Below are 13,150 nucleotides of genomic sequence, written 5' to 3'. Positions count from 1 at the left end.
AAAATTTAAATAAAATTTTCTTCGTCAAAGCAATAAATTTAATTTTATACTGAATTCATTGGAATTTTTGAAACTGCCTTTCGATTTGCGGTGTGATTACTACTTTTTGATTTATTCATCATCAAAGACGAAGGGGTAATCTTCTGTATGGAAAGGTTTTACAGGAACGTTCAAGGGACTAAATGAAAGCTGATTGATAAGGTTAATTGGATTTGCTATTGAGTTAGTTAGCATACAATTGCATTAGTCCACAAAATCTTAGAAAAAACTGAGAAATATCGATTTTTTATTTCTCTTCTTTTGTTGCCCGTTAAACCTAAACACACAGGTAAAAATATGTACGTAGAATATTCTAATACCTGAAAGTTGGAACTTTTTAATGAAGCACTAAGTTACAGCATGTCAAAAATTACTCAATTTTTTTGTCAAGTGTAGCTGCCGGCGAGCACTGGGTGGAATCAATTGTCTTTCTCAAGACAGCTGTAGAAAGAGTTTGGATTAAATTTGTCCTTAAGGGCCCTTCCAGGGCTAGAGGCGAATCAAGTGCAGAAGTTAAAAGTGTCTATAATCGAATGTGGACGGTCCTGTCCGTCCGTTCGTATTGAATTATAGAGACTGGCTGGTTTCGCTCCCTATGCTCTTCCGCCCAACCTATTCTGCCGTCGGACTGCAAGGAGCGAACCTATCAAAGAAAGCAACAGTTCCTTTATCGTATGCACACAAATGCCGCAATCGATCCATGATTCCAATTGACTCGTGAACCGATGAACCAGATTTTGAGTTCATTTTTGCTCATGAACTGTCAATGAAGGTGAGGTGGAATGTCACAGACATTTTAGAACCATCTTTCAATTTGTAAAAAAAAATCTAAATGGAATTGAAATCACGCGAACACACTGACCCACTCACTTACTGACCAGGAAGTTATGCTGATTTCGATTTGTTTTGAGAAATAATCGTCATTGCAGTTGCATTGCAAAACACATTTGTGTGTTGACGATGATGTTCAAATTGTTATTGAAATTTGTAGGTGTTTCTCTTGTGCGATTCTTCGTCTCTGCATTTGCTTTCATTTAATCATCACATTTCATTACATGAGGCACTAATGGAAAGTTGGTATCCTTCATTCTGCCGAATTGGCCTCAGATCACTGAGACAATATATGATATGAAAAATGTTAAAACTGTAGAATTTCATCCATATGTTCGAAGCGTTTTCGGGATATACTTAAAATTCTGTTATCGTCAGCATGACTAGTGTGATATGAGTCGACATAGGCAATAAGCAACTAAGGGTGACTGATTTTAAGTGTTCATATTCGATATAGCTGCATTTTTGTTATTTTTCAATCCATATCTCTGTAACGAACTGCTACGCTTTTATGACGTGTAGTTATTTGAGAAACCATTTTTTTTCTAGACATGCAAGTGCCACTCTAGTGGTGTCTTCACTAAACCTTTAATCTGTGATTAAATTTCCAAAGGAGTGCAGCAAATTGAAACGCTTTGATCGGTCACACGTCTAGCAAATTTTACTACCCTACTAAGCATGCACCTCGGGTCAGGCTCAATGTCAGTTTTCTGGCCGTTCACCACGAGTGAGACTCGATTGTGTAGGATAAAGGGTAAGACAGGTATTGTGCATGAGTCGTCGGAATATTCGAATCTCTTCTGCGCGTGTTATGAGTGAACTTTTTTCAAAAATCTCCTGATGTTGATATTAGAAGGGTGGTCACCCATTCGGGAAAAGCGGGAGATGCGGGAATCAAAATCTATCAGAAAAAATGCGGGAAAAAGTCGTGATTTTTTTTTGCCATGTGCGTTCTTACTGTATGTGTTTTTGTGCGTTAAAAAGTCGCACGAGATGCAACAACTTTCTTTCTTTTTTGTGTACCAAGATGAAGGACGTCTTGTTTTCATCTAAATTGATTTCTGTTTTACTAGCACTATGTTCATTCAACTGATACATAAGTGTGCGTGCGCTAAATGTGTGTTATTATTATTATTAAATCGTTTATTTTTACAGGCTCAGTTACATAAGTTTAAAGGAGCCAAACTCCTATCTGTATAGTTACAAGTATATATAAACATTTTTTATTAATTCTAATGTTAATGAAGTAGAGAACCGATTACTCGCGGCTTGCTCGAGTTTAGAAGGGTGACATTTTGTTTCAGGAAAAGGATGGGATATAAGGATATGTTGACAATGTTCACACTCACATTCGCACTCACATTCATCATACTCAATTCTTAAGCCTATCTTATATCTAACATGTATTTACATTTCACCTTATTCTATTGTTAGTAAGAAGGGATTTGATTTCTCGCGAAGGAAAAGGAAAAGGAGAATATAAGGATATAAGGACAATCACACACGAAGATCGATAGCTTTTAGGAAGACATATATTTGGGACATGTAATCAAGGTCTAACCGAGCCAACACATCTCTCACCGGCACATTCGGCTGCCTTCCTCTAGCCCGAAGAGAGTTTTCTAAATTCGATCTGGCAACAAGATACTCCTCGCACGACCAAACAACGTGTTCGATGTCGTGGTAACCTTGGCCACAAGCACAGATATTGCCATCGGCAAGATTAAAACGAAAGAGTAGCGCGTCTAACGAACAGTGATTGGACATGAGTCGAGAGAAGGTGCGAATAAAGTCCCGACTTAAGTCCAGACTTTTGAACCATGGTTTGAGGCTAACCTTAGGGATAATCGAGTGAAACCACCGGCCCAATTCATCTTCGTTCCATTTACGTTGCCAGTTAGCGATGGTATTTTTACGGACTAAAGAATAAAATTCATTGAAAGCGATTTGACGCTGATAAATATCGCCTTCAATTGCACCTACCTTTGCCAATGAGTCAGCCCTCTCGTTACCCGGAATTGAGCAATGTGAAGGGACCCAGACAAAGGTAATGACATAACAGCGTCTGGATAAAGCACTCAAAATTTCTCGTATTCTCTCAAGGAAGTACGGCGAGTGCTTTTCCGGCCTCACTGAACGGATAGCTTCGACAGAGCTAAGACTATCCGTTACAATGTAATAGTGTTCAACAGGTCGTGAGGCGACGCTGTCCAGCGCCCAGTGTATTGCTGCCAATTCAGCAATATACACAGCGCAAGGATTCTGAAGACTGTGGGAGGTGCTAAAAATTTCGTTGAACACTCCAAATCCTGTGGACTCATTCATAGAGGACCCATCAGTAAAGTACATATTATCACAATTGGCACGCCCATACTTTGCATTGAAGATCGTAGGAACGATCCCCGATCGATGATAATCTGGAATTCCATGGATTTTCTCCTTCATGAACAGATCAAAATGTACAGAGGAATTGATGTAGTCAGGAAAACAAACACGGTTGGGAGTATACGAAGAAGGATCAACCTGCATGGAGATGAATTCATGATATGAGCTCATGAATCCTGAATGAAAATTTAGCTCGATAAGCTGCTCAAAATTTCCGATCACCAATGGGTTCATAACCTTACACCGGATGAGGAACCGAAGAGATAATAAATTGAAGCGATCTTTTAGTGGGAGTACGCCTGCCAAAACCTCGAGACTCATGGTATGCGTTGAGGGCATACATCCCAACGCAATACGGAGACAAAGATACTGAATTCGCTCGAGTTTAATGAGATGTGTTTTGGCAGCTGATTGAAAACAGAAACTGCCATACTCCATCACTGAGAGAATAGTTGTTCGATACAACATAATAAGATCTTCGGGATGGGCTCCCCACCATGTGCCGGTAATTGTACGGAGAAAGTTTATTCTTTGTTGGCATTTTGTACTCAGATACCTAATATGGGCCCCCCAAGTACATTTGGAGTCGAACCAGACCCCAAGATACTTGAATGACATAGCATGAGTGATCGGTTTACCCAAAAGTTGAAGCTTTGGTTTTGCTGGTCTATGCTTCCTAGAAAAAACCACCATCTCTGTTTTCTCCGTGGAGAATTCGATCCCTAGCCCAATGGCCCAGGTTGAAAAATTGTTCAAAGTATCTTGTAAGGGTCCTTGCAGGTCGGATTCGTTTGATCCTACGACAGACACCACTCCGTCATCTGCAAGTTGTCTTAGGCTGCAATTTTGTGTAAGACAATTGTCGATGTCGCTTACATAGAAGTTGTACAAAAGGGGGCTTAAACATGAGCCCTGGGGGAGGCCCATGTAGGAGACCCGATTTACTGTCGAATCCCCGTGAGAAAAATTCAACTGTTTCTCACAAAGCAAGTTATATAACATATTATTCAACAGAGGCGGCAGACCCCGAGAGTGTAATTTGTCTGACAAAACCTCTATTGAAACAGAATCAAAGGCCCCCTTTATGTCCAAGAATACTGAAGCCATTTGTTTTTTTTCGGCGTAAGCCATTTGAATTTCTGAAGAAAGCAACGAAAGACAATCATTCGTCCCCTTGCCCCTGCGGAACCCATATTGTGTATCTGAGAGTAAGCCATTCGTTTCAACCCAATGATCAAGGCGAAACAAGATCATTTTCTCCAACAATTTCCGTATACAAGACAGCATTGCTATTGGGCGGTACGAATTGAAGTCGGACGCGGGTTTTCCGAGTTTTTGAATAGCTATAACTCGTACTTGTCTCCAATCATCTGGAACAATATTATGCTCCAGAAACCGATTGAATAAATTCAACAAGCGATGTTTCGCCACATCAGGGAGGTTTTTTAACAAGTTGAACTTAATTCTATCCGTTCCTGGAGCAGAATTGTTACAAGAAAGGAGAGCAAGAGAGAATTCTACCATCGAAAACTCGGAATCAAGATCGCACCTATCTTGTGGTATATCTCGAACAATTTTTTGCACAGGAGCGGAATCGGGACAAACCTTCCGTGCAAAATTAAAAATCCATCGATGTGAATATTCTTCGCTTTCATTCGATGAAGAGCGATTTCTCATGTTTCGAGCCACTTTCCATAATTTTTTCATTGACGTTTCTCGTGACAAACCTCCCACGAAATTTCGCCAATAAGCACGTTTTTTTCCTTTGATCAAATTTTTAAATTGATTTTCAAGGTCCAAATACGACTGAAAATTTTCAATGGTTCCACGTTTCCGAAAAGCTTTGAATGCGTTCGATTTATCCTGATAAAGCTTGGAACAATGGCTATCCCAGGCCTTCGACGAATAGTGGAGCCTGGGATGGGTTTCGTTTGAGCGCGAACCGCGCTGTCATATATCAAACGAGAAAGGAAGTTATACTCCTCCAATGGAGGCAAACCATCTCTGGAATTGATGGTTAGAGCAATTGTGTCCGCATATTTTTTTCCAGTCAATGTGTCTTGTGAGGTCATATGCCATGTTTATAGATTCAGAAGAATTCGAACCAATGGTGATGGAAATTTTGATTGGCAAGTGGTCACTGCCGTTGGGATCCTGGATTACATTCCACTTGCAATCTAACGATAGTGAATTCGAGCAAAGCGAGAGGTCAAGAGCACTTGGGTTAGCAGGAGGTTTAGGTACACGTGTTGTTTCCCCAGTGTTCAAAACGGTCATATTGAAACTGTTACAAAGGTCATATATCAACAATGAACGATTGTCGTCGTACTGTTCCCCCCAGGCAGTTCCGTGAGAGTTGAAGTCTCCCAAGATCAATCGTGGCTCAGGAAGGAGTGAGCACATGTCAACAAGTTGATTGCGGCTAACCGCAGCTCTCGGAGGCCAATACAAGCTGACAATACAGAGGTCTTTGCCTCTGATGTTTGCATGACAAGCAACAGCTTCGATCCCTCCAATAGGTGGAAGGTCAATTCGAAAAAATGAGTGGCACTTATTGATCCCCAATAGCACCCCTCCGTATCTGTCATCACGGTCCAAGCGTATGATATTAAAATCGGGGAAAGAGAGATCATCTCGCGAAGAAAGCCAAGTTTCGGACAAAGCAAAAACATCACAATTGAACTTATGAATTAAAAATTTGAATGTATCCAATTTAGGGATAAGACTACGACAATTCCACTGTAAAACAGTGATATCTCCGACCTCTCTATTTAAATTAGACATCAAGAGAGATAATCATTGCAAGGAGGGGCCATGTTTGCATCAATTGTTGCAAAATTGTCTTTAATACTGGAAGCATTGAAATTACAATGGTTCTGATGGAGTCGGAAACATTAAAACACTTGAAGATTTGGTCCAAAAGGTCAGACAACTTTATAAATCCCGATTGGGAAGTTGAACTGGACGGAAAAACAGGGACAGTTGGGGTTTTTGATGTCCCCTCGGGTGCTGGGCCATTCGAAGGTGGATTATTCCCACGGAAACCAGGAGGAACCTGATTTTGCTTGTCCGCTGCACTCGATTTTTTAGGCATGCTAACAGGGGGTATCACCGGAGGGGCTTGTCCTTGAACTTTGGGAGTGGTCACATTTTTGCGCCGGGGATTCCCTTGGAAAATGAACGGTGTGCCCCCGTTAGCTGTGTCCGCTTCCATTTCGTCAACGGGCAACGTGGCGAAGACATTTTGTGTGTTGATTGGTTGTTGTTGTTGGGCAAGTGGAGAAGCGCCCTTTAAAATATCCGCAAAAGTGCGTTTCGAGCGTTCCTTCAAAGAGCGCTTCTGTTTCTCCCAGCGACTCTTGTAAGTTTCACAAACTGAGAGCTCGTGTGGGGATCCCCCGCAATATGGACATTTATGCTCAGTCGCACTGCAGGATTTCCCCTCATGTTGCTCTCCGCAAGTGGCACAGCGCTCCTTGTTGGCACAATAATCTGAAGTGTGACCATGGCAAGTGTGCATTTTTGGCAAGTCATGGGCTTTGGCACGAAGAGTCGCACAGGCAATCTCAATTTGCCCACCATGACGTAGTCAGGTAGAGCGGAACCAGCAAAAGTTACTCGAAACGAGTCTGACGGCGTGAATTTAGTTTTTCCCTCTTCTTGGGATACTTTTCCTAGTTGGCGGCTGTCCAAAATTTTAACACCCACCAACGGGAGTCTTTTAAATTTACCAACTCCTTCTTTTATCATTTCGCACGTCAGACCAGTTTCAGTTACCACCCCCGAGATTTCTACGTCATGGGAGGGCACGTAGACGCGATACTCTAGGGAGAATCTCTCGTCGATCACAACTGCATTCGCGTGTTTCCGATCACTCACGACAACACGCAGTTTGTTCGGTCTAACCTTAGAGATTTCGACCACGGAGGAATATAATCTTGCCAGATCTTTTGAAACCTGAATGACATTAATTGACTTTCCTTTTGGTTTAGGCCGGAAAAAAACAACCCATGGACCAGCTCCAAGTGCATCGTCTGGATAGACCTTGACACGAGGAGAGGAAACAACTGAGGGGGAGGACGAGGTCGATTGTTGAACGGGAACGGGATCAGTAGGGCTGGGAGGCAAGTTCGGTAGTAGAGCGGAAGCGGGAGCGGGAGATTGAGGGGGCGAAGAGGAAAAGTTTGCCAATTTTCTTGAGGGGGGCTTGTTAAGGTAGATTACCTCTTTCTCTGAAGAGACATCTTCTGAGGGGGGAACGCGTTTAAGCGACTTCCCAGCCCCCGTTGTAGCTAGTGAGGAGGAAACAGTAGTTTCAATCTCCATGTCAACATGACCTTCACCAGCCACGAACTGATAACGGTATAATCTCCACTCTATAATAGACGCGAACAAATTTGCGACCGATGTCTTCGGACTGCGCGAGCTGAATGCTAAATGTGTGGTGTCAATAAAGTTTTGTATTACGGCTGCATCGACAGTTGATTTGTTTTTACGTGAATATCAGACAGAGGCAACGATGGTTCCTTTCCTTTTCGATGACCTAACGGGACTTGTAAGAGCTGTCATAGAGAAAATTATGAAGTCCGAACGACTGTAAGTGAAATTCGAATCACTAATTGAACCTTAACTTACAGAAACCAATCTACTGCTAGTATTGAAACTGGATTTGCAACGAAATTCGCAATCAAAACAACAAGGGATTCCGCGTAGATTTTCGGTAAAGATGTTCTAATATTTCGTACCAGCTGTCGTGAATTCTATTGTGGATTTTTAAAGAAATTGTTAGATGAGATTTGTTTCAAGTAACTTAATTACTTAATTTTACTTACTTTCAATTGATTCTAGAATTTCGATGGCATAGAAGAATCGCATTATGGATTTTTGGGTCATCTCAGGAACTGCTCATAGAAGGTATCCGGGAAATGCTCGAAATATGTTGTGATAGATGTGATCAATGAGGTCATGGTCAGTTTTTCTAATGAATGAAACTTTTTGAATTCTGAGTAAGTTGATGTGGGGTGGATCTGATACGTCTCAAAGCGCTTATATATTCCACAAACAATCCCGTCCGTATGTCCTGAGCCCTACATCAAACCCAAAATCTGTTGCTGAGATACACACCGTCCAATTTTGTTTTGGGGACTATAAAGTAAACATATTTTCGCAATTCGGGTTACAAAATTAAACGATTAACTAACGACACAAGTTTTCATTTTTGAGAGTCGGAAATTTCATGAAATCATGCGGAAAAAATGCGGGAATTCAAAAATTTAAATTTAGTGACCATCCTTTTTTAGCTATCAAAGGTCAATGTAAAAAAACTGGAAGCAACAATATAAAGTCAATTCGAAAAGATTCTCAAATTAACTCTCAGAATTAACATGTATTGCTCGCTGTCTAGAGCGAAATTGAGAAACATTGAACTTACTGAATTTCCAAGTATTTTTTTTTTAGTATTTGTTAGCAAACTTACATTTCTATAGCTCTAGGAGCTTATTGACAGGAACAAAGAGTTGATCACGAATGGAATCATTAGGATTTGGGTTATTTTCTTAAATAATTTTTTTTCATGCCGTCCCTATCTACCACATAGCAAAAAGTTTTTTTTTTTCAAATTGTTTAGCGTTTTTTTTTGTGCGGTCCCTATCACCCGAACAAAAACAGGTTTGCCTGTATAACAAAAGTATCCTACGATCAACTATGAGCGCAAACTTATCAATGAATTGCTCATAATATAAAGACATCTGCCTTATGTCATGAAGGTAATCTTTTTCCACATTCATCATCATAATTCCGAATAACCGTTTCTGGTCAGATCTCGACCGCAAATAATTCTTGATCCGTCGAACAACAAAAAAAAAGTTCTTTCAACGGATGCCATTGTATTAGGCAATGTCAGTATAATTCTGGCCAGCCGTTTCGGAGATCGTTTGATGCAGGTTTTGTCCAACGATAATCAGAATAATGACTATAATTTAAAAAGAACCGTCAGCTTATACAGAGCTTCGCTTCATTGAATTTCGAGTGGTATGCAATAAGCATTTTCAAATTCCCAGTAGGTAATGCGACATCGAAGTCGGCAAATTTTCTGTGATTCAACAAAACGACGAATTTGTATTCATCTAGTTCCTTAAACCGTTTCGTCATTTCGTCAATAATTTTGTCTGTAATCGATTCATATAAACGACGACAATTGATGACTACGTGTGCGACACAGTTTGCACACCAGATTTATCTCCGGACATTACAGTAGCGCCATCATAGCTCTGGGCCACAATTTTGTCATCATTAAGACCAAAGTACGAAGCTATTTCATCCACATGTCCGGCCAATGCAGCGGAGGTTTTGAAACGTAAGCAATGATGATGATGATGATGGATTAGAGAGACTTTAAAACGCGATAAAAACGCTCGAATTAAAACCACACATCAACGAAGAATACCACCACATCCACAGAAATCATGAATGAATTGGTTCGTTCTTTTATTTGTATCATGCTCGCTCGGGGTGTTTGGTGCTGTGTACTCTCGCGGTCTCGTGCTCTCTCTCAAATTTTAAAGACGTCAGGAATAGGAAGAGAAACAGAAAGGGAAACGATGACAACTACGAACAAACACTGAAGAATGGTGGTGTGTATTTTCCATCGTTTGCATCGGTTTTGTCCAGCAGAAATATTGAACCGAAAACGTCATTTTTACATAAAGCGGCCCATAAGTAGTAGTGATCGTTTCATGCTTAGTTGACTGTGTTTGCCCTGTGTTTGGATGACGGCGAGTTCAGATTAATGGTTTGAACCCGGTAGTCATTACTGCTTATTTCGTAGCGTTAAAGCTGTGTTGCGCGCGGGTTGGGGTGTATTCAAATGTATTTATCAGATTATATTCTTCACGGTGGGTTTGAGTTCCACCAAAATAGAAATTATAATTAGGATATTCGGGATAACATGGAAATCACAAAAAATAATTACCTTCGACAAATCCTCATACATGTTACAAATGTGAAATAATATACATTTTATTCTGAGATTGTCTACCTGTCCTATGAACAGTTTGAACAGGCGGACGAGACACCTCTGTGCGGAACGAATTTTATCTTTCAATTTCTACCGAAGAACGCAGCTCTCACCGCAGGAATATACCTTCTTCACATCCGGCTTGAAATACACTGAATTTTAAAGCCACTTCTAACTCTTTTGTCTACTAATTAATTGAGCGCCTTAGCGCCCTAGGATGTACAAGTGCATCACCGAGTATCATATTGTAGTTTTTTGGCATAGTAATTTCACCACGAGTAAGACTCGATGTTGTAGGTAAAAGGATTAACCCGGAAGTAATGCTCGAATCCATGACAATTAATTGGACGTTCGAGAAAAGTCACCAATTCACGATTCATCAGTTATCTTGCTAGCGACTAGATGGCAGCGGCACCGAGGCTTTCCAAATAGCCTTCCTCAAGGCCGAGTTTAGCTCAGTTTTCCAAATTAGTATTTTTTCAATGGTAGAGGTGAATGAAATGAGAGTCTTAGATAGCCTCTATAATTCAAAACATCATCATCATAACCTCAATAAATACGAACACGCTCCTAGGTTCACAGAAGCTCTCTTCCAGCAAAAATTATAAGAAAATCAATTCGCTTTTTATTACTTCGGATATTATTTCAAAATGGATCGACGTTTTCCAAATAACTCTTTAGATGAAAGTTTTGGTGGTCCTGAATAGGACCAATGGGCGTACGTGATTTTGTAGAAGCAGTTGAAGATAAGTGATTCATAATCCATTCTTATTCTCGCGAGAACAATACACGAAATTTGTGTCCTTATTGCCAATGTACGCTGCGCACTCGCGAATATTCATCTCGTGTTAAACGACCCGGGGTGATTACATATTCGCTCTCCCACCACCATCAAAAATTCGTAGAAGTGATTAAATCTTACACAACCAATCTCCAACCTCCACACCCCAGTACAGATGCAGAAACGATCTGGTGCAAAAATACTGAAGCACTCTCCATAGGACGGCATGAAAATATACGCTGTACCTTCACCGAAAAAAATTGTACCACTTGGTGGGTGGTGAGAAACTGCCATACAAATGAAGCATAAATTTCTGCATAACCTAAGAACTATTCTAGCAAACGGAATCGAATCTCTTCGGCATGTGGAGGATTTAGGGGGCAGTAATTGTTTCTATGGTAGTTTGACAATCCTCCCCTCTCTCTGAAGGGGAGAGGGGCTGAATAACGCGAGCTAATCAAGCAAATGGAGCCAAATTTTGGAAGTGAGGGTTTTTGGTTACGAGAAATGTTTCTATGATGGTATGACATCCCCCCTCCTCTGGAACGGAGGGGGGTTCCATAAAAATATTACACATATTTCAACCAAACATGACAATTGATAATTTTCGGAAAACTCTGAAGGGAAATGGGAAAATTCGGAAGATTCAATTCCCATATGTTCTATAATTAAATAGTGACAAACGTTGTTAGTCCCTTTGATGTTTGTTCGAAAGTGGAAATGGATTTTAATGTGATATAACGCACTTCTATATCTTCTTCTATCTATATAAATAAAAATGGATCGTTGAATGTGTTGATAGGAGCAAAACTCGAAGAAGGAATTATCCAATTTGGGGCTATCTTCATTCTATCATATTTTGTGTATCAAATATTTATTCGATGTAACGGAGAAACATGTTATTTGCAAGTGATTGGAAAATCTTGAACGAGAATTGTGTCTGAAAATAATCTGATATTATAATGACGAGATTTGGTAGAAGTCCTAGGAAATTTATATTAAAAGTAAATTGTAAAGGGTCAGTTGGAAGATGAATCAATGAACGGTTCTACGATTGAACCCATGACTGTAAGTAAGAAAACGTGAATGTTTGGAGGTATTGTGACAAAAAATAAATTTTGGGCGGAAGAAGTTTTCCGGGTCAGCTAGTAATCAATAAATTGAAAACGGGCGGAGCTAAAATTGCAATATTGTGTCTAGCCACACTGCATTTGCCGTTGCCGCGGGCCGCCTGTTAAGTAAAGCCGGGTAATATGATCTTTGTGGACTGATTCAATAATTTTTTAACTCATTCATGACAGGCTGTTCGAAAAATCGAAGAACAACTTTGATAATTTTCATGTCTTTGGAGTGGTTACTTTCCATGGGTATGTTTACCACCAAATGATAACTTAATTGATTAGCTGCCATTTACCATCAATTTCATTTGATTTTATATGACTTTATGTTCAATTTTCCGTTTTCCCGAAAAAATGGAAGTTAGGCAAAAAAAAATTTCAGCATTATAGTTTCTTGACCGCAATAATCAAAATTGCATCAATGGCCTACGTCGTTAATAGTGTATATTATTATTATCAAGAAATACGTATTCCAAAAACGAAACCCAAACTAATCACTTTGTTCGCTCATTTCAAGGCTCGCCTCATCCCTGCTCTCCCAGCAAAAGGCCAAAGAGCAGCAGCATCATCAGAACCAACAAAAAGCAGAACCAGTAGTAACACCGGAGATCCAATCTTCCATCAAGGAGGTCACCTCAGCGATTGTACACTATGTGAACGACCAAACCAACCGACACTCACGGAGTCGATCGACTAGTCCAAGCCAAAGGTATGTATAGCGTGATTCTTAGAGTGCACTACTAGCCTTATCTATCTATCCTCACATTTTAGATGTTGGCTAGAAAGCTCTTTCGTTGGTACCCGACCACTAGACTCGCCCCAGACGCCAATGATGATCGACAACAGCAGCAGCAGCTCAACGACGGTTGTCCTGGCCGGTCAGCAGCAGCATCCTGCTGCACATCAAACTAGCAATATGATGGCCGGAGATCACTACCGGCAAAATGCCGGCCGGATGAATGGCGTCGGTGAGTCGACCCT

The 13,150-nt window shown here is 40.6% G+C and overlaps 1 protein-coding gene across 12 annotated transcripts in view; it reads left to right on the top strand.

Moving 5' to 3' along the window:
• LOC129775866 (uncharacterized) overlaps positions 1–13,150 on the top strand; it is a 407,327-nt gene that overhangs the window by 361,607 nt on the left and 32,570 nt on the right. For all 12 annotated transcript variants that reach the window (XM_055781033.1, XM_055781032.1, XM_055781031.1 and 9 more), the window contains 2 exons: positions 12,687–12,878; positions 12,941–13,137. In XM_055781033.1, the coding sequence (XP_055637008.1) occupies positions 12,687–12,878; positions 12,941–13,137 (389 nt within the window). The remainder of the gene's footprint in view (positions 1–12,686; positions 12,879–12,940; positions 13,138–13,150) is intronic.

This window comes from Toxorhynchites rutilus, chromosome 3, assembly GCF_029784135.1.
Source record: "Toxorhynchites rutilus septentrionalis strain SRP chromosome 3, ASM2978413v1, whole genome shotgun sequence".
Lineage (NCBI taxonomy): Eukaryota > Metazoa > Arthropoda > Insecta > Diptera > Culicidae > Toxorhynchites > Toxorhynchites rutilus.
This window is presented reverse-complemented; position numbering and strand designations above follow the sequence as displayed.